This window comes from Cololabis saira, chromosome 11 (genome assembly GCF_033807715.1).
Source record: "Cololabis saira isolate AMF1-May2022 chromosome 11, fColSai1.1, whole genome shotgun sequence".
NCBI lineage: Eukaryota > Metazoa > Chordata > Actinopteri > Beloniformes > Belonidae > Cololabis > Cololabis saira.
The window spans coordinates 13,743,769-13,765,703 of record NC_084597.1 but is presented as its reverse complement, the minus strand read 5'-3'; the positions used below and the strand labels follow the sequence as shown (position 1 = coordinate 13,765,703).

Here is a 21,935-nt window from a genome sequence, read left to right as displayed (position 1 = left end):
TTTGTATGATCATCAGTCAGCCCCAACACCTTGTCTGACTGAATTTACTGAGAGTTTTACAGACCTCAGATGGGCATATCTGAAGACTGACATCAGTTTGTAAAAATGGCCAAAGTTCAGTAAGAAAAACTGATCTCTTCTTAATGAAAAACACTAAACCGCATGAAGAAAATCTGACTTTTGGCTCCACATGCTGAGGCAGATAGTGATAAATCATCCCTATCTTGCACAGGCATAAACTATTGATTTGTTTTTTTGCATACAGGCCGTGAGGTCCTTCCAGATGGCGATCCACCTGTGCCCATCAGAGAACACCTTGTGGCAGGAGGACCTGAAGTGGGCATGGGCGTTACAGAAGCAGAATTTAGCAACCAAGGAGAAGAACAGGCAGGAAGAGGAGACCGAAAAGAAGATCTTTAACGCTCCTGAGCTGGAGCAGGACTATGACTTTGAGTCAGAAGAAGTGCTGGCGGCCTGCATGGCCGTCGCAGAGCGACAGATGCAGTACGAGGAGCTGAAGAGGACCAGCGTGGTCGTCGACACCGAGGGGAATGTGAGAAACGTAGTGAGCGGGGGAAGAGGGATCAGAAGACGCAGTGACGCCGTCAAAAGATCATCTGGTCAAAGCAAGAGGGGTTTGAACTGTGTGAACTCACTGTCCTGGCTACATTTTTTTTGTAGGAGTCAGTGGTATTATTTTTTCATTTTATTATGAAACCACTGAGAGTGCAGAATTAGAACATAAAACCATCATTTTAATGGCAAAGATGAGTCAGTTTAGTCAAGATATATATTTAATAATTGAGTTTTCTTCGTTGTGTATTCCAGACGCTAATGTTAATTGTGGCAATGGTGCATGTTGACTTTTTATAGCTGCTCTGACTCATTGAGCTGGAACTGGATTTGATACCAGAAGGATAGAAAAACCAGTCTGAGAGTCAAGTTTCAGTCCTCTAGTATGTTTATGTGAGAAGACACCCAGTGTACATCTTGAGCTAATGTTTCATCTTAAAACGGGCATTTTATTTGTAACTGCACACATGAAAACAGTACATTGAATGGAATCAGTGGTCTGTAAAATATCAACTGGGGTACAGAAAAATACGTGCCAGCATAAATATAGATGATTTATGGAGGCATATCAACCTTTCTCTTCCTCTTTTAGACTTGTGGTGAGTCATTGTGAATGAATGAGGAAAATAAATACAGGTTTTTTGCTTTAAAAGATTGTGCACACTCAGCAAAATGTCAATGATTGAATAAAAATGAATAAGCATTTGTCAATTAAGTCTCCTGATGTTGTCTCTCCCTGTTAACTGGTTGAGTGGAGGTTTTTTTGTGTGTGTGTTTGATATCTTTCAGAAGTTAGTGCCTTTTGACTCCTCTCCCACCCTATTTCTTTTCCCCTTCAGCCATTCTGAGGTACGTTTGCAGGCATTGAGACCTCAGGTTCTTGTATTTTTGATCCTTCTGTCCAGTTTTACAAACTTCAGCCATGCTTCCATGTTCTCTTCAGACAAAAGAGGTTTTCTCCTGGCGATTCCTCGACACAAAATGCACTTCTTCAGTCTTCTTTTAACTGTGTTGTCATACGCTTAGTGATCCAAGTTGCTTGGAAATTGTTTTATAATCTTTTACACATCGATGTGCAGCACAGGAATTGGTTTTTTTTTTGAGAGAATTGCTTTTGTCTTTCCCTGCTGGCACTGTTTTAGTCTGCTGCTGATTTGCAGCACCTGACTGCAGCTTACCCTTTCAAATCCAATCAAAGCAGCCATTTTGGCTTCATTGTGGAAGACCCTCTACAGTCAGATTTTTCTTTTGATTTTTCATTTAAAACTAAAACGGAAGATTACAAGGAGGGGTACTATCTTTAGTCTGAGTGTAGCCCCCAAACTTCAGCACTTATGGTGACTCTTGCAACCTTATCTCAAAATTACTGGAGATTCATTGCAACTTGCAAAGGGAAGTACATTTTGTTTTTACATTTTCCTGGAGAGGATCTTACTGAATAGGCTAGAACGGTTTCTCTTCACATCTGATAACCAGTTTGGTTTCAAACCTAGACATGGGACCGATATGTGTATTTTTGCTCTAAAGGAGATTTTAGATCTGTACAATAGGCATAATTCCACAATGTTTCTGTGTTTTATTGATGCCTCTAAAGCCTTTGATCGTGTAAACCATGAAAAATTGTTTTATAAATTGCACAGCAGAGGTGTTCCCGCAAGTATCTTTTAAGGATTCAGATTTTCTGGTATGCTCATCAGGCAATGCATGTTAAAGTGGGGTAAACTTTATGTCTGCTCCATTTGGAGTATGCAATGGAGTTAGACAGGGCAGCATTTTATCTCCATTTTTATTCAATATTTATATGGATGACTTATCCAAGCTGCTCAGTGATTGTGGTACAGGCTGCGTGGTTGGTAACACCATCATCAACCACCTGATGTACGCTGATGATTTAGTTATTTTTTCACCATATAGTGCTGGTCTTCAACAGCTACTGAGGGTCTGCCCACAATATGGCCTCGACTTTGACATTCTCTATAATGCAAAAAAAGCAACATAATGATCATCAGGACCAAAGAGGACAGCAAACTGTCATTTCCTGACTTCTTTTTGTCTGGCACTGTCCTCAAAGTGTGCAATGAGATCAAATACTTGGGACACTATTTTTAATGACGACCTGTCTGATGATAGGGACATTTATAGACAGCGTCGTGCATTGTATGCGCAAGCGAACACACTTGTACGCAAATTTGGTGTGTGCTCTGTACCTGTGAAGGCTGCACTTTTTAGAGCCTATTGTACTCCCATGTATACTGCTCACTTGTGGCGTCACTATAAAAAGACCAGTATGCAGAAACTTCATGTAACCTACAATGATGGGATGAGGCTGTTGCTCAAGGTGCCACGCTGGAGCAGTGCAAGTCAGCTGTTTGTCAGTGTCGGTGTGCCTACCTGCACTGCTGTACTGCGTAACCTGATGCACAGATGTATGTGCAGGTTGTCGGACTCTGGAACAATATAATTCTCAAACTGACTAACCCTGCACAGAGCTCAGTCAGGTTCTTTTCCAGAATCTGGAATCATTGGCGTATCAGCCTTTATGTAAATATGATGTGATTACTGTGGATTTTATCCTTCCTTTTTGTACCCTCTGTCTGTTGTCTGTTGTGCTATGGACCCTGTGTCCTTAATAAAGCGTATTATTATTTAGCAACAAAGTGCAGAAGCCAAGTCTGAAGAAAACATTGCGAGTGGATATGCAGTTCAATGGGTATGTTAACCTGCACAGCAATATTGATCACTCCGGGACTTTAAGGAAGACACTGCCACATTAACTGCATTTTCTGATTAACCTGAATTAGGTTCATTATTCTGAGTAAGCAATAATTGAATTAAGCCATGTGGTGTATGTCGATATAAGTCAAATTGTGTGACGTGTTTATAGCATAATCACCCTATTACATTCCATTAAAACAGCATTGATGCTTTACAGCCTATTCCCTGGACCTGTCCAGTCCATGTAGGACGGAATGGCTCCAGCCAAGAAGGGTTTTCAAGGACAGGAATGTAATTATGTCTTTCGATTGCACAATTGTTACTATGGAACGAGGGACATAATGTATTAAACAATCATGAATCAGACTGTTCTCTGCAACCTGTAAATTACAAAAAATTGAAATATCCATTCTACAGCTTATGTCAAAGCCATAATTGTGATATCATCTTTTGCATGTAATAGACAAAAATGCCAGACCAACACCACATTATATGTTTGAGTCTTCAAAATAGCTACTTTTCGCTTTGATCACAGCTCTTCAAGCTCCAGCGGATCCCATAAATAGATTGTATAAAGGGAACTGGAAAAACCCTTCTGTGACATCACCCATGATTTTCTGAAGAGTTTGAAGGCCATTCGTGCAAGCTCCATTCACTGCTGTGTTGGTGGGGACTGACTCTGCCCCCGGGGGACCACATAGGGTTGCCACCCGTCCCGTAAAATACAGAATTGTCCTTTATTTGAGAAAAAAATGTTGCGTCCCGTATTGAACTAATACGGGACACGATTTGTACCGTATTTTCATTAACTTTTACACCATATACTAGTTGAATTATTGAAATAAATTAACCTTTACACCATATTCTAGTTGAATTATTGATATTAGTTAACTTTTACACCATATTCTAGTTGAATTATTGAAATAAATTAACTTTTACACCATATTCTAGTTGAATTATTGAAATAAATTAACTTTTACACCAAATTCTAGTTGAATTATTGAAATAAATTAACTTTTACACCATATTCTAGTTGAATTATTGAAATAAGTTAACTTTTACACCATATTCTAGTTGAATTATTGAAATAAATTAACTTTTACACCATATTCTAGGTGAATTATTGAAATAAGTTAACCTTTACACCATATTCTAGTTGAATTATTGAAATAAATTAACTTTTACACCATATTCTAGTTGAATTATTGAAATAAATTAACTTTTACACCAAATTCTAGTTGAATTATTGAAATAAATTAACTTTTACACCATATTCTAGTTGAATTATTGAAATAAACTAACTTTTACACCATATTCTTCAACTGTAGCTATATTCTACATCTGGGCTGATGTGGACATACAGTATCATAAGAGGCTATTTCAGTTGCTAGTATGGTTGGCTGTCTGGACAGTCATGCAAGTTCAATGCTATTAAAGCACTTTAAATCAAAGCGTTTTGTTTTTTCATAGAAAATAAATACATTTCTATGCCTTTTAGAAGTTTTGGGGGTGTCCTTTTTTTTTGGTGCCTGCGCTGCTGAAATCGGGGCGTCCCTTATTTCTATTTCTGAAAGGTGGCAACCCTAGGACCACATCCAGCTTGTTACTCTGGTGTGATCACTTTTGGGATTGGCAATGCACTTCCTCAACTGATCACTAGGGGCAGGCTTAAAAAAAATGAGTCAATCTCTGTCTGCCCAGTATTCATTTTTGAATTGATCTGGGCTGGGCCGAGTCAGCTCATGCCCATATACGTAGCTCTTCACAGGGGAAGGAAAAAGAGGCTCCAGAAATCACTCTTTAGAAAAACCTACAGATGATGTCAGATGGTCTTTTCATACACTATAACTTCTTTTGAACTCTTTGTTGATCCAAATGGAAATGTTGAACAAGTCTGACATTTGGTTGTACCACGCTCATATTACCTCAGCTAACACAAGATAGCTCTTTTGGCTTAGCTTGGCTCATGCTAATAAATGCTACCTTGCATCCATTGTGAGGAAAACCATCCACCCACCCTCGTTTCAGATGTCGCTTTGGCAGCGACAGCCAACTGTTGAGCCACGGTGGCTCAACAGTTGGCTAAAGTGATAACAGCCAGCTACGTCTGACACTATAGTCAAATCACAATAAGCTGTCTCAAACTACATAAAGACTACGTATCTCCCCATACGGTGAAAGAAATGGGTGTGAAATCTACCTACTGAGACCAAAAGCACTCCAAGCTTTTTGTACAAAGCTTGGAGTGTGTTTACTTCTGGAAAGCTGGAGATTTTAATTCAATTCAATTTCATTTATATAGCATCTATTACAATAGAAGTTGTCTTTAGGTGTTTTCCAGAGACCCAGAACATGACCCCCGAGCAATTATTACATAAACATAACACAAACACTGGCAGGTAAAAACTCCCCTAGTGGGAGAGAAAACTTTGAGCCAAACAGTGGCAGGAAAAACTCTTTAGGAGGGAAGAAACCCTGAGCAGAACCTGGATCATAAGGGGGGACCCTCCTGCTGCAGACCAGCTGGACAGAGCAGGAAAAGAGAACAGACGGAGAGAATGAAGAACAGAGAAAGGAGAGACATAGACACAATGGCTAACTGGTACTGTACATTACAGAAATTACTTTATAAGCAGATGCAGAGAGCAGGCACTGAGGTTGGGGGGGCTGCAGGCCAGGATGTCAGTAGGTATCAACACAGACATCTACGTATAGACTGATGGAGTTAAACGCCAGGATAGTCAGAGGGGGGGACTGCAGGTCAGCATGCAGCTCCTGAAGCTCTGGCCTGCAAACATGCACAAAAGAGAAAAAAGGGGGCAGACCAGCACAACAAACTACAAGAACAATGGAGAACAGTGATGGTTATGATATACCTAAAATGAATAACTGAGGGTTGATCTGAAGAAAGGAAAGAGAAGAAGAGCAGAGAAGAAGGGGTGAGGGGCACCGCTCAGTGGATCACGCTGGTGTTTCCCTGCAGCATGTCTAGAATGAAACTATATATTTAAGACGAGCTGCTCTAGTCTTATCCTGTAGCTGCAGCTATGACTACTGGCACTACTGAGGGTAATCCGTTTTCAAGGTAGTTTTCCATCTTTTCTGTCCAAACAAGACAAGACGTTTCAGGAATCCAGCTGTCCGTTTAATGGATTCATGTTTCAAACCCCCTGGTCACACTCATCCCAAACAGGTTCATTTTGGGTTGCGTTCAGGTGACTGAGGTCAACAGGTCATGACTAACGTCATATTGACCTGGTTTATCGTAGATATATATCTATGTTGTATTTGCACTGCCACAGGTGTGCTGGGGCGGGGAGGAGATCACAATGTTGCTGCATGACAAAGCTGGAATCTGTCAAACAAGGAGGATTGAGTAATGACCACATTCATTTGTGTGACGGGAAAAAAAATCCTAAACCTCACAACGCTCCATTAGACCGTTTCTGTCTAATATTGATGATCCTTTGACCCACTCAGGACGCTTCCTTTTTTGGTTGCATAAGACTGGCTCTCAGTTGGGAAATACGTGAGAAGAGTACATCCACAGAAAAATGCATCCCCAACAGCAGAAGTCACAGCAGGTCAGTGTGGGTTCCAGTGATGCAGAGTTAAAGTCAATTAAAATACATATACTTGTCTCCAAAAGTACAACTGAGGGTTCTGTTTTCCAGTAATTTCATCCTGTTTTTTAGCTTCATTTTCTTCTATTAAGGTGGCTATTTTAAAAAAAAGATCATGTCTGTCACAAAACCGCATATTGCAACACTAAGAAGGTCTTGACACATTCCATGACATTGCTTTATGTCAATAAACCTGACTGACACAAAGCTATAGACTAGAAACTAGGAAGCCTCCAGAAAATGTAGATTCTTTTTCTGTTTTTCTTTCTTTCTTTTTATTTGACAGCAGCCCACCTTTTTTATGTTGGCTCCAAGTTGCACTTTGCAGTTTATACCATATTTTCAATGCTAAAGCTCTTCAAAGTGTTTTCTCAAAATAAGTTTTACAGTTGTCACAACACTGGCACACAAATAAAGTCAAATAAGTTAAGTGATTGCAACTGCAAACCGAGAGAAGAAAAACAAAACACACACACGCCGTCTTGAACCGCAGTCTGATTGCTATATAATATGCAACAAGGTATGACACAAGATTCAAAAACCACGAGTGCTGACACCAACAGCCGCTGTATCATTTCCAACCAAATTCTCAGGAATTCAGCAGTGACTGTGCAATAAATATATGAACAAAATGTGTCTTTGTCCTTCCTGTTTTTTATGTCGCTTCTCACTTTTCACAATTCAGAAATTGTCTTAAAGCTGAAAAGGAAAGCTTTGGTTGTAATCAAGGTTTTTGTGCATGCTGAAAAGGAAATATTAGAATTAACAACAATCACTTTAGTGGAAAAGAAGATAGAAGACAAAAAAACCCCATCATTTTCAGCTTAACTTCAAATGTGGTTCATAGTGAGACATGAAAGATTAGTTTTGATTAGGTTCAACATGCATGTGTGATATTTGAGTAAAGAAATGTATAAAAGTAGTCGGTAGTTGTAGATCTCAGTCATTCGCAGTTTTTAAAAAACTTGCAAAGTTTGTTTCTTTTGGTCCCCCAACTAAAAACCAGTCTGGCCATTCATCCTAGTTCATTTCTTCTTCTATACAAATAATTAATTGGCTTCCTCTGGATTCGGTTTGGATTTCCAGGGTTCAATACCAGCAGACACAGAAGAAACTGCCTCTGGACGCCAAGGGGGTGGATCTACAGCCAATCAGAGAAGCGAAGGATGTAATATGAGTGGAACAGCAAGCAGACTAGTACTTACAAAAGACATCAAGTGAGGTAGTGAGGTAGTAGTTTGAAAAACAAATTTTAACTGCCACACTTCGGTTTACGAACTAAAATCTGTTAAATTAAAAAGTGTTTCGCCTAAAGATCGCACTTAAAATTAGTCAAGTTTTGGTACTCGGACACTTCATTACTTCAATGAATGTACACAACTTTTGTTTCCATCTAGAAGCTTTTTATAACAAAACCTGCCATTCAGCCATGCATTATCCACATGTGGGATGCAGTGTGCCCTAATCATACACAGCAGGCCGGGAAATCATCAAAACTGGAGTCAAACTTGCTCATATGATTAATTTGTATTAAATTATTTCATTAATTGTAAACATTAACACATTAATAGACATGTTCTGCACTAATGACTTTGATCTGAATAAGCAGAATGACAACTTTCAGATAAGAAAACCACTTAGCTGACAGTTTGTAACACAGAAGAGGGGAAAAATGTGACCGTTCAGACTTCTAAGCATTAAATTAATGGCCCCTCTTAACATCCGCCTTGTACAATGCTAATGGCTGATGCCTACAAATCAGAGAATAAAAACATCTGATGACCATTTCTCAGTTTTCATTATGTGGGAATTACCAGTAATGGAGGAAGCTAAATTCGTACAAGATACTCTTGAAGAGTCTGTACAAATCTTTAAAAATCTTTTTGTGTAAGGTCGGGTATTGCAATAATGTGTAGGTTTCTTTTTGTGTAAGGTTGGGCTTTGCAATAATGTGTAGGTTTTTCTTTTTGTATAGGTTAGTGTAATAATGTGGACATTTGTGCAATATGATTAGTCGGGCTTTGCAATAATGTGTAGGTTCTTTTGTGTAGGTCAGTGCAATAATGTGGACATCCGTGCAATAAGTTCAGTCGGGCTCTGTACAATGAGTTTTTTCTTCTACTCGGGGGTATTGTGTAGTGGGTTTTCTGGGAGTGGGAGCTGATGTGGGTTGATTGTAGTGTGGTTTGATTCTATGTTTGGGCAAAGACTTTAGGGTTGTTTCTATGTTTCTATGTATGTTGGAGTATGATTGTCGCCGTGCCTCGTGTCCAAGACAAATTTCTCCTAAGGGAGAAAATAAAGATCCATCTATCTATCTAAAAGCCTGCGGAAAAGAATACCATGATGGAAAGATATAAGCAAAGCTTTGAGAGAAGTGATTGAGGCACTGGTAAGATCATTCCCTCGGGAAAAACAAAGGTAAATTGATGCGCCTGGGGTACTTGTTATGCCAATTCTAGGTATCCAGTGAAGATGAGAAATGATATTTCTTTTATTCCATTTCCTAAATCCAAACAAGACAAGGATAAGTGTTTTCTTTGGATTAAGCTGCCAACTTGATGGCCACAAGATCAACAAGGATGTTTACATTTGTTCTAAGTTAAATCAAAAACAACAATGTCCTTTAACTGTACAAATATTACATAAAGTTATTTGATCGCAATCACTGTGTAAACAACACAGCCCTCACCTCAGTTAACCACTTAGTGCTAACACGAGTTCAAGTTAATTGCCACTGCATAGTTTGCACGAGTTCACATACATAATGGAGCTACGGAGCGCCAGACGAAGTTATAACTTCAGATCAGAGCCGCCTGGGAGATTTGCGAGGCCCTGTGCGAAATGGCCGGGGGGGCCCTCGTAGCGTAGCGAGCGCGCATGAAATTTTTGGGGTTTTTCGGGTCGGATCGGGTGTCTATATGCGCAATTTTAACTCTCCAATTAGCAAAATGCTGGATACCTTCCCCTGCCTCATCATCATCTCTTGCCTCGACGCGGGGCCCCACGGCTGCTTGAGACCCGGTCGGATCGGTGATTTTTGTAACAAATTTATCAAACGAACCTTTCAGAGAGGCATTAAACTCTTCCATTTTCTTTAGTTTTTTTTCTTTTTTCATCCCCTGATCGAAATTTCCTGATTCTGTTTCGTTCTCTCGACATTGTGTGACAGTTTGTTCCAACTCCACCGTCTGGATCAGAGCAGCTTGTGTCTGCGCTTGGTCTGATCAGTTGTATTGAACAACAGACACGCGCATCATTGCACATATATTTATTGATATGCACCGACTAGTACACATTTAGGTCTGTAATGGAACGTGACTGTTGATATTTACAAGGGAAAAAAAAATAAATAAATAAATAAAAATTTGAAAAAAAAAAAAAAAAAAACGGCCCGTAGCCAGGCCTCCAATACTGTAAAACAGTAAACACCCCTTGGGGCGCGAGGCCCTGTGCGGTCGCACGGTTCGCACACCCCTTGCGGCGGCCCTGCTTCAGATGCTAGGTGGCGTATACTGTAGTACTGTAGGTCTAAAGATACTACTTGCAGAGTAGCACTAGATGTGAAGTCATTTAGCACCGAAATAAAGTTAAATTAACCTTAATCTGTGCTTCATGGACAGTTTCGATCCTAGATATCGTCATGATGTGATGAAGCTTCTGGCTCTTGCACTGTGGTCCGCAAACCCAGGCCTCCAATACTGTAAAACAGTAAACACCACCAAAGGGAGGTCTCAGTTAGCAACAGTCACTAAGGGGGGTGGGACTTTCCAATGGGTCAATTGTTGCTGGACATCAATCCTTCAAGGGTTATAAAAACCATTTCCAAAGAAATTGGAGTTCAAGACTCTTTAGTGAGAAAGATTATAACAAGTATAGTACTGCAAATCTTCCCAAGAGCCACGTCCAAGACCCGAGAGGTCAACGATGTGAGACACTGACTGATGTGAGACTGATTAAGTCATATAGGAATGGAAAACTTTGAGTTATTGCTGCTAAAACTGGATTTCCAAGCTATTAAATCATGAGGGTACTTTGGATTGCCCTCATAATTTCTTTTTTTTTTGGCTTTATATTTGTGAGATTAAAAATGGGACAGTGAAAAAAAAATACTGTTGAGGTTTGTCCGAGGTTGTGTTTGCCTTATTATAAGGCCCGTCATGATCAGAGGATGTTTATGTTTTCATACACACACACACACACACACACACACGCAAGCAAAAAGAAAAACTAATAAGTTTCATGCGCTGGGAAATGGGTTGTTGCATCCCCAATTTCTGAAAGGCAAAGCTCAACTATTTCCGATATGTAATAGCCTAAAACAGGGATATTCAATTGGCGGCCCGCCAGGAGCTTTTATGTGGCCCCTGGTCATATTTCAAAAAAGGGGGTGTTTGATTAAAAAAAAAAAATATATATATATATATTTTTTTTTGTGTCATAAGGAGCTTATGGTTAATATTTTGGTTGCTTATTTATAACATCAAACTGGCTACTATGGACTGCAATGCTTGTGCTCAATGCTTAATATAATATTCAAATAAGGAAATCTTGGTGGAAAGTGGTGCTTTGTCATTATGGCGTGTTTTATTAAAAGTAGGTCAATATCAATTTCATTAAGTTTGCGCAATGCATGGTTTTAAATTGAACTTGCATTTAAAATAATATTTCTTTATCTGAATATTATATTTAACATTCACAATTACTAAATCTGGAGACAATTAATACATAATTCATATGTAAACTAGATATATTCAAATGTATAATACAAATGTATTATATCTACATAAGTCTTCGTCTTTGAGTGCAAAATACATTTTGAAAACCCCCAAATTTTCAAATTGTGCGGCCCTCTCCATACAGTCCTTTTGCAGATGTGGCCCCCGGCCGAATCTAGTTGAATACCCCTGGCCTAAAAGAAAAGAAAAAGAAATCTCACGTGTTTCAATCCTCCCCCACATTGACCCATAATTTTTCTCAATTTCCTGAATTTCACCCTTAACTACTCCACAGAGCTAACTGTCCATCCTTTATGTGTACGCACTTATTCCCCCTCAGGGTCACAGGGATCTGCTGAAGTTCACCCACCACAGGTCACCGGTCCGCCGCACAGTCACATGCTATGAGCAGTTCAGAACCGCCAATTAGTCTGGCATACGGTACTTGTTTTTGAATTGTGGGAGGAAGTGTCATCCTTTCACAGGCCCATCATTTCAAAGATTTTCAGTAAATGTCTAAAGCAGCCGTCACACACACTTCAGTGTGTAACTGAACTAAGTTGATGAGGTGGGTGAAAGGGTGGAAGTTTCCAAGAAGAATCATTTTTCCTTTGCTTAAAATTCTCCTCATAACTGTCTGTCAGTCATATTTCCACTCTCCAGGGGGACTCCACAGCTTTAACAGATTTTTTAGACTGAGGTCAAAGCTTCGGTTGATGGGTTATTATTGACCGAAGGACATTTCAAGACTTTGGACGGTCGCCATATTGGAGAGGGAGAGCTTCAGCGGTGAAGAAACCATCTGCTTGCAGGTGACCTGTCACAAGCCATCTTTGTTTTAACAATCAGTGTGGTTGAAGAGGGAGTAATGAGGGATAACATGTGCTGCATAGTTTACAAATGACTGTGTCGGCAATTTTCTGACAAAAGAAATTACTTTGCAGCATTTGTTAAAGGAAAGGCTTAGAATTTGTTATGATCTGTTTGAGAAATCTGGGTCTACATTTATTGGGTGCAGACGGGGGTCCTATTTTCATAACAAGCTTTACATATGTCCTTCAAACTCCAGGTTGAATTAATTTGACTGAAAATGCTGTGACTGCCATCAAGATAAATATATTAGGTAACATTGCTGGTAATGCACTTCTCGAAAGTTAAAGCTGTCATCTTGAGATAAGATTTAAAGAAGCACACACTTGTAGATACTTTGCCATGATATTCAGATGACTTATTAACATCTGGAAAGAAAATAGATTCAGAAAGTAAGACAGAAAGTAACTTTTATTTTTCTTTTATGAGAACTGTACATATTAATGAGCACTTTTTTCCACATGAGGAAAAAGCTGAGAGGAAAGTTGTCTTATCAGTTATAGTGGCAAAGCCACATTAAAACAGGAAATCGGGTTAAAAAAAAAAAAAAACAAAGAAAAACAGCCCCTTATCAGACAACTCTAAATGTCTTCAGTTTCCATCCGTCTTTAATCCCCCAGGCTGGTGGATTTGCATGCTACATTAGCTCAAACAAGACAATGCTGGTCTGATTCTCACAAAGTAATGGGTTGAAAGGAACAAAAAAATTAAAATGACATTACAATGCCTCCCTCATCATCGTCTAGTGTCTGTCCAGTGGAAAAGCCACATTGTAGCTGCCTTATGTTATGAAATGCAGGGAATGGTAAAACTTTAGCCTGGATGGGGTTCCTCTTTCCAAATTGTTTGCAAATGTCCCCACACTCCACAAAAACACTATAGGAACACTCATCTTGTAGTGATTTAAATGGTACCTTCTCACAGAGAAGACAAAAATGTACATTTTAAAGCAACACTGGGTAACTTTTTTCACTGTGAAATATATTTTTTTTGTAATCCTTCTAACATAATTGACTTGCATAAGGCCGAATGGGCTTATTCCAGGTAAAAGTCCCAATATATCCCCAAGATTTCTTACCCAGATACCAGGTCCAACTGCAATGTATTGTTACAACTAGTGTTTTTTTTTTGGTTTCGTCTCCTCTTCAGATGTGTTGCCGAGAGCTTTGTATTTGGTGTTTTATAAGAGTTTCTAAGAGTTGTAAAGTATATTTAGTTGAGATGTTCTATGTAGGGTTGCCACCTTTCAGAAATAGAAATAAGGGACGCCCTGATTTCAGCAGCGCAGGAGCCAAAAAAAAAAGCCCCAAAACTTCTAAACTGAATAAAAATGTGTTTATTTTATATGAAAAAACTAAATGCTTTGATTTAAAGTTTAAAATGCTTTAATAGCATTGAACTTGCATGACTGTATAGACAGCCAACCATATAGCAACTGAAATATCCTCCTATGCTACGTATGTCCACATCAGCCCAGATGTATAATATAGCCTACAGGTGAAGAATATGGTGTAAAAGTTAATTTATTGCAATAATTCAACTAGAATATGGTGTAAAAGTTAACTTATTTCAATAATTCAACTAGAATATGGTGTAAAAGTTAATTTATTGCAATAATTCAACTAGAATATGGTGTAAAAGTTAACTTATTTCAATAATTCAACTAGAATATGGTGTAAAAGTTAATTTATTTCAATAATTCAACTAGAATATGGTGTAAAAGTTAATTTATTTCAATAATTCAACTAGAATATGGTGTAAAAATTTATGAAAATACGGGACAAATCGCGTCCCGTATTAGTTCAATACGGGACGCAACATTTTTTTCTCAAATAAAGGACAATTCCGTATTTTACGGGACGGGTGGCAACCCTAGTTCTATGTCCATTAGCTAACATATGGTAACCCATAACTGATGCTAACGGCTATCAAGTCGTATCAAGTGTAGTAAAGAGTCCTGGTACATACACTTGTTATAATTTTTAACCAGGTGCTTATTTTTGTCCAGTTTTCATTGTTTTAGGATGCCATAATGAGTTGCGTGCATGCTCTTGCGTACTTTGACTTCAGCATGGCCAAATCCAGAAGATTACATTTTTTTTTTGTTTTATTTGTATGGAAGCTGGAGGAAGCTACCGCTGCTGCTGTAACTTTAAAAGCTTTTCCATCAATAGCATCTGTTGTAAAGTACATTTAGCACCAAGGCTAATACTAACAGCTTGCAGATGTGTTAGTGTTGGAATTAAGGTATTTATGTATTTATAAATTTAGTTCCTTTTCCATCCTGACTAAGGGATGATAATGTGTTAGAAGATGAAGCGTAGGGCTGTTCGATTAATCGATTTTAAATCGTAATCGCGATTATGTAATTAGAACGATGTTAAAACGTGAAAATCGTAAAATCGATTTTTCACTTTTTTTTTTTTTTTTTTTTTTACCTCATCTGCACACATATTAATGATTGATACCATATTAATGATTGATGGAAATACCTCTCAATTCCTGCGACAAGTGCCCCATCGGAGAGGCTCTTTAGTGTAGGAGGTTGTAACATGCCACCGGGCATCCCTCAAGCCAGATGCGGTAGACCGGCTCGTGTTCCTTGCAAAAAACTTGCAAATGTGAATAGCAAATGTAATGAGTGACATTACACACCTCTACCTCCTTCATGGGTTGCATTATTATTTAGCATGCAAAGACCCAGTTTAGTTTAATTAGAAAATGTCTTGTTTTATTTAATTGGAAATATAACTTACTGTATGTTTGCAAGTGCTGATTTGCTGATTATTTTTTCAGAGATAAAACTTTATATTTTATTATATTTTTTAAAACTTTTTTTCAACTTATTTTACAGAGTTTTGCACTTTATTCATTAATTTTTGGTTTAATAAGAGCAAAGTTTGCACTTAAAGCCCAATGGGGCAAATGTTCAATAAAAAAACTGCATATTTGAAATCATTTCTTTGCCTTTTGTCAATTCACAAAATAATCGTAATCGTAATCGAAAATCGGATTTTGAGAGAAAAAAATCGAGATTTTATTTTTGGGCAAAATCGAACAGCCCTAATGAAGCATCTGGATTACTACACTTATTAGCCTGGTGTTTTCTGGTTTTTTGTATGGTTTTTATTGTTTTAGGGTGATGTATGTCTTGTGTAAACGACCTTTATGTACTTTGACCATGGTATGGAAACAAATTTCAGAGGATGTGTCTGTATTTCAGGAGGTATGGCTACCTTGGATCTAAGTGTGCCGCTGCATTTAAAGCTGGGATTTCACCACCCATTTCACCACCAAAACCTCCTCGAATAGTCTCTGTCAGTTTCACAGGCTTCGATTTCTTTGCGGGTTATACTGAACTTAAGCTGGTAAACATATCCACATGTTTCCATATTTAAACTGTCTCACGACAGTACTTGACCACAACTGACCTGTAGGTGGCCCCTGGTTGCTAAAACCCATTTTTTCCACAGTGTTGCTTTAATACTTCAAATAAATTAACATCATGTTCACATTTCTAAAAGTGATTTTTTTTTTTTTTTTACAGTCATTGTGTTGGATGTCAAAAAAATGCCACCTCAAAGTGGTTTAAAACTGAAAAAAGTGCAACAGAAGATTTCCTTTGTAATGATGATGTCTATGGCTCTATATTGTTTTAACAATTGGGTTTGTACTAAAGTGTGTTTAGACATGTGGTAGATAATTACAGGTGAGTTATACATTGATACTGGATATCGTTTTCAGTTATACATAAGTTAAATGTCATCTTATTAGCCATCCAAAAGATGTCAGACTGATGGGCGATAATTCAGTCATTTTACAGTGAAGTAACTGGTGCCTATCTCCTGTCCCACGGCAGTCTTATGAAACAGATCCCGCTGAGAGCGTGCTGTGCGTTATATGCATTTCTCCTGCTTGTTTGCCGTGTCATCAGTTAGAGTGACATGTAGAGTCGGGTCCTTGGAGTACATTGGAAGTTCATTCAACATCTCACAAGGCATTCTGTCCTCGAAATCTTCCTGCGAGAGCCCTCTCTGAGGTCGCAACACCTCCGGGGAACTTTGTGACACCTGCACAGCCGGCAGGCTGGAGCCCCCCAGTGAACCTGCTTGAAATGAGCCCAGACTCCCCATGTTCCCCTCAGATAGATACAGGATACTGGGTGAGAGGCTCAACCTCTCACGCATGTCACGGGACACCAGTGATGGAGAATCTCTTGAGATGATGGACGAGGAGAGATAGCCGTCAGCACAGAGAAAATGTCCGTTCCCCGTTCGTCCGCGGCCGCCCATCTTGCAGAACAGGCACTTGATTTTTTCCATCACCTTCAAAACAACTGTCTTTCTGAGAAGAATGTAGATCCAAGGGTCTAAGATGGGATTGACCGAGGCCATGCGGATGGCCAGCAGATCGTTTTGCGGTGGAGGCTCTTCTTTATGATTTCCATTCAGCTGATTCACAAATATCCTCAACTGATGACAGAGAAAACAGAAAACACTAATTAGTTGCAAATAAAGCAATGCAGAACAACTGTAAAACATCAGAAATACATAAAACTTGTGTTTTCACAAACCTAAGCTACCCACACCTTATTTAAAAGTTCAACACAACTGTTTTTGTTTGCATATCCTAACATCATTTTCACTGACTGGTCAACTTTAATTAGACAGAAGAAGGTAAAGCATATTTTGTGTAGAGACAGGAAGAAGTCAATAAAACTACTTTTCACTCTCATTAGGGTTGGGCAATATATCGAGATTTTAATATATATTGATATATTTTCAAATGTGATATGGTACGAGGCAATATCGTTTATATCGATTATTAAAAAAAAGAAAAAATGTTTTAAAAAACTTTTTTTAATGATTTTGATATACGGTAGCTTATTTTGTGACAAATTGACTTGAATGTTTTATTTGAGATTTGCACAAATGTTTTGTTATTTGCACAACTTTCAACCTCAGTGGAAAAGTCTGCCTGTTACTGTCTACATTATATTAATTGCACAGGGTATTTTAATTTAATTGTTATGCAGGAAAGGGATATTTGTTTTATTTTATTCAATAAGCATTTTTATCCTATATATGCAGGCAGTTTATTTTTATTTCATTTGTTTTATACATTTTGATATTGTGCAGACCTCTGTTAATAAAGGTACCTGTGTGACATTTGGCACGAGGCTTTGTATTAAAACTGACTGTTTTTTTAAGGGTTTGCCTCAGAAAAAAATGAAGCTAACAGAGATGCTATGCTATAAGGCTTTGGGGGAAACCCCAATTATGGCACAGAAAAAATATTGATATATATCAAGTATCGCCATTCAGCTAGAAAATATGACTGATATGTGAACTCATGAGATATGACTTTTGGTCCATATCGCCCAGCCCTAACTCTCATCAAGTGAACCTTTGGTTATTGCTTCCTTGAGTCTAATCTGCATTCATCATTTCACAAAGCCAGAGGCAAAACACTAACATGTTCAATATTTGATTGGTTAAAAGTATGGGGCCCTGAAGGAAAGTTCCCTTTGAAAGATTCACCCACAGGCACATTCACACTAATATATACTACGAAGATACAATTGGCCAAGATCCAATTCTAAGATGCTTACAATAAAAACACGTTTGGACAATTGCACATAAAGACAAAAAATTAACAAATCCTTGTATGTGTGCAATAATTGAGCAACACAAAGAATAAATGACACAGCAAAAAAGGTTGGGAGGAGGTACCTTTGAAGACTGCTTAATGAGCAAGGGGGTGTTAACCAAAGTTTAAATGCTACTTTTTTGTGGCAAACTCCAACTATGCAAATGCTGCTCTAGTGAAGAACTCAATTGGGTGTGAGCAACCACACGTGTAAAAAAACAAGTCATATGACCACAAAAAACTGAAACAAGAAAACAAAGTGTGGAGAGAACATGTATACGTAAATGTTAACCACAGTGATGTTTGTTTTCAGGTGAAAGTTGGCCTGCTTTTTACGCTTCTTGAGGTAGCAATTGATTCAGTGTATGTTTCTTTGTTTTCCCCGTAAATCAGCTTCCTGCATTTCCTTTCATGACTTGTTTGTTTTGAAAGAACAGATGTTCTAGTGTGCAAAGTTGTTTCTTGCTTTGATGGCCTTCTGGATCCAAAAGAGGACCCCTAAAGCTTCATTAAACAATATTTGAGGGTAAATAACATGGCCTGTCTTCATCTGTAGCTGCCTAAATGAGAACCTTTTTAAAGCAATATTCCGGATTTAAAACAAACATTGGTATTTTATTAGATGGTAAGGAGTGGAATGTTTTGTTAGGGACCAAAACGACATGAATAGAAGCCGGTTTGAGTTAGAATGGTATATATGTTTGCAGCAAAATGGCCATTAATGTGAGCTCAGAGGACATTCTACCTAAGTCAGAGAAAAGCTGCTATTATCAACCTTTGACAAGCTCAAAAATGTCATTACATTTGATGGATTATTTGAAGTAGTCCTTACAGACAGACCAAGGTAATTTTACCTTTGTAAGTGTACAAAAAGTGTATAAAAGGGAATATAAAATAAACTATGCTTCTTACACTTAGCTATTTTGTCCAATTAGTACATGTCCAATTATTAAACCAGAGACCACAAATGTACCTCCTTTGATGGCTATTAACAGTATTGGTAGTGTAAGAGTACAGACCTATGACAGTAGCAAAAATATGGAGATACCTGTACAAGTCAAATCCAGCTGTTATGGTCTTTCTCTGTCACTATCAGCAAAAACTGGCTAAAGTAACTCTCCTACTCCTCTTTTGTGACAACTGGATTTTCTTTTATGCCACTATGTCAAACATAACAGCAGTAAAGCTAATTCACAGATCTACAGTGGACACCATGGTGGAGGTGACTAAGTGACTTAAGAAAATAATGAGGGAATAATAAAAAGATAGAAAAAAAAGCAACTAGTTCCCCATGCCTATACGGAGAGCTTCCAAGTTAAAAGTCCTAAAATTCCTTGTTCTGCTACAAATTATGTCTCAAATATGTACCATGTGTGATGTTAACCCAGTGTTTTCTTGCAAATCTGTGAGTTGATAAAGTCACAATTTCAGTTTTTTCTTGTAAATTTTGAAGTTTATAAAGTAATACATTCATATTTTGATCTCTCCATTTCATTCAGGTTTTATGAAACAGAAACACAACATTCCTTTGTGCTACTTTCAATGATGCACCAGATTTGCTGTGGTCCAAATGGCATTTCATGCAAATTTGCAAGTTTGCAATGTTACAATTGTTTGGTTCCCTTTGGAAATTTCTGAGTTTCAAAGGCCAGATATTCAGACTTTTTGCACCAAATTCACGATTTTAATTTCATTTTAATTCAAACTTGATTTTACCAGATCAATGCAACACCACCAATCATTTTGAAGGGTTTTAATCCATTTAATCCAAACACATGTCATACACCAAATTATCTCTTTTCTCAGTTGCTTCTTGCTAATGATAGCCACAGCTATCATACTAGACATGCCACGAGAGGTCATTTCACCCGGCCCAAACCTAAAAGCGATGCACTAAAAAGAACAGTAATGTACAGGGCAGTTACTTACTGGAATAGACTTCCAGAAAATCTTATTTCAACTAGTGGCAGAGTTGGCTTCAAGAGGAAACTAAGAAAGGAAGTTCAAAAGAAACTGGTTGTTTTAGATCGTGTCTAATGGTTTTAGCCGTTTTTTTGTTTTTGTATTTGCCTCATTTAGTATGCACTTATTTATCTTTAGTTGTACTTGGATTTATCTTTAATCTATCTGTTTTTGGTTGTTATTTGTTTTTTTCATTTTCGTTTTTTTCATTTAGGAAAATTCATTTTCTTTTTTTTCATTGTTTTCTGCTTCTTATTATCTTTAGTTTTTATTAGTTTTTGTTTTTTGTCTTGTTTTTCTTTTTAGTTGTTGTTCTTTGTACTTGTTATCTACTTTGTTTTATTCTGTTTAACTAACATTTTATATTGTACTCAAAGTTTTTTTTGAAATGTATATTTGTACTGTTGGACCCCAGGAAGAATAGTTGCTGCTGAGGCAGCAACTAATGGGGATCTGAAATAAATAAATAAATAAAATCCCTCCATGGCAGTACACTTTTACAAAAATGGGAACCTTGCATAGGCCCTCAAAAAGCAAAGCAACGGCCCTGCCAGTGCGCACAGACACAAAGCAAACTTTTGCAATTGTACCAATACTCACAACCAAAGGTATGGAGCAGATGAGAACCACAACGGAAGTAGCCACGAGCAGAATAACCATCTGGATCTCTGCTGCGGCCAATCGTCCAAAATTGCGTCTGCGCCGGAGCTCCGCGATGCGCCGCTGGTCCGTGCCCAGAGACGTGCGCCGGATGAAGCGCCTGTGCATGAGGATCAGGGCTCCGAACACCATGACGTTGAAGAACACAGTGGCCAGCACGATGACTGAATTGACGCCCGCATACATTAGATTAAAAGTTTTGACTGTCGTGTCGTTGTTCTTCCAGTCAATGAAGCACCAGGTCTTGGAGTTCTGGAGCGTCACGCTGCCGATCCCCGCAGCGGGCAGCGCGCAAAACACGATGTTGGAGATGTAAATGGCCAAAAGAGCAACCGCGGCCAGCTTTTGATTGATGCACTGGTTGTAGAAATACGCGTGGTTTATCGCAAGGTACCTTTCGACAGACATTGCGAATAAAATGCTGAGCTGCGTAACGAAGAAGAAGAGCAGGATGAAGCCGGAGTATTGGCACAGCGGCGCGCCTCCGGGCCAGGAGCGGTTCACGTAGGTGGCGATGGTGACGGGGCTCGCCAGCAGCGTGCCCAGCAGGTCCGTCACCGCCAGGCCGCACACCAGCGTGTAGAAAGTCGTCTCTTTTTGCTCCTTTCTTGATATTCTCAGAACCACGATGGCGATCACATTTCCCACCACCCCGAAAATGAACATGATCACCGGGATGGTGACTCTCGACTCTGGCGTGCTGCCCATCCCTGAGGAGGAGGATTCTGTCACTGTCTCACTCATACTTCCAAAAGGTAGAGACACTTCCCATCAATGCGTGTTCCTCAGCTTCATCAGCGATCACCAAAGCCATTATGTCCCGGAAAAGCGCCCTTTACGCACAGAATGAACCTTGCGCACAGTCTTCGTGAAAAACGCGAGAAACACGTTGTATCTGGTGCTTCTGTTGATCAAATAACACACAGGGGCTGCACGGTGCGCTCACGTTGATGTGACACCCACAACTGACAGGGAAGTTTGAGCTTTTTTCCTTCTTTCTTTCAAGTCAGCTCCTCCTCTGAAGCCTGTCAGCCACTGAGACTTTTGAAAAAAGAAAAAAAAAAAGTGTGCAGCAGAGACGCCTCGCCTGTGCAGCTCTACCAGGTCACAGTTTTAGGCAGAGGTGGAAAAAGTACTGAAACATTTCAAAATTTGTCAATATTGA

At 38.8% G+C, this 21,935-nt stretch overlaps 2 protein-coding genes across 2 annotated transcripts in view; one reads left to right on the top strand and one right to left on the bottom strand.

Moving 5' to 3' along the window:
• ttc33 (tetratricopeptide repeat domain 33) overlaps nucleotides 1-1,270 on the top strand; it is a 20,086-nt gene extending 18,816 nt beyond the window's left edge. The window contains 2 exon segments of the mRNA XM_061733305.1: nucleotides 266-574; nucleotides 576-1,270. Of these exon segments, the coding sequence (XP_061589289.1) occupies nucleotides 266-574; nucleotides 576-641 (375 nt within the window). The 3' untranslated portion in view covers nucleotides 642-1,270.
• Nucleotides 1,271-15,387: 14,117 nt separating this feature from the next.
• On the bottom strand, nucleotides 15,388-21,722 carry ptger4b (prostaglandin E receptor 4 (subtype EP4) b). The gene is made up of 2 exons (XM_061733773.1): nucleotides 20,711-21,722; nucleotides 15,388-16,971 (listed from the first exon to the last, which is right to left on the bottom strand). The coding sequence occupies exons 1-2, from the start codon at nucleotides 21,512-21,514 to the stop codon at nucleotides 16,396-16,398; spliced, it is 1,380 nt and encodes a 459-aa protein (XP_061589757.1). The 5' UTR covers nucleotides 21,515-21,722; the 3' UTR covers nucleotides 15,388-16,395.
• Between the last annotated feature and the right edge of the window lie 213 nt (nucleotides 21,723-21,935).

Coding starts and splice junctions, on each gene's coding strand:
- ptger4b (XM_061733773.1), bottom strand. CDS start 21,514: ATGAGTGAGACAGTGACAGAATCCTCCTCCTCAGGGATGGGCAGCACG. Junction 16,972..20,710: donor TCTGCTCCATACCTTTGGTT/GTGAGTATTGGT, acceptor CTCTGTCATCAG/TTGAGGATATTTGTGAATCA.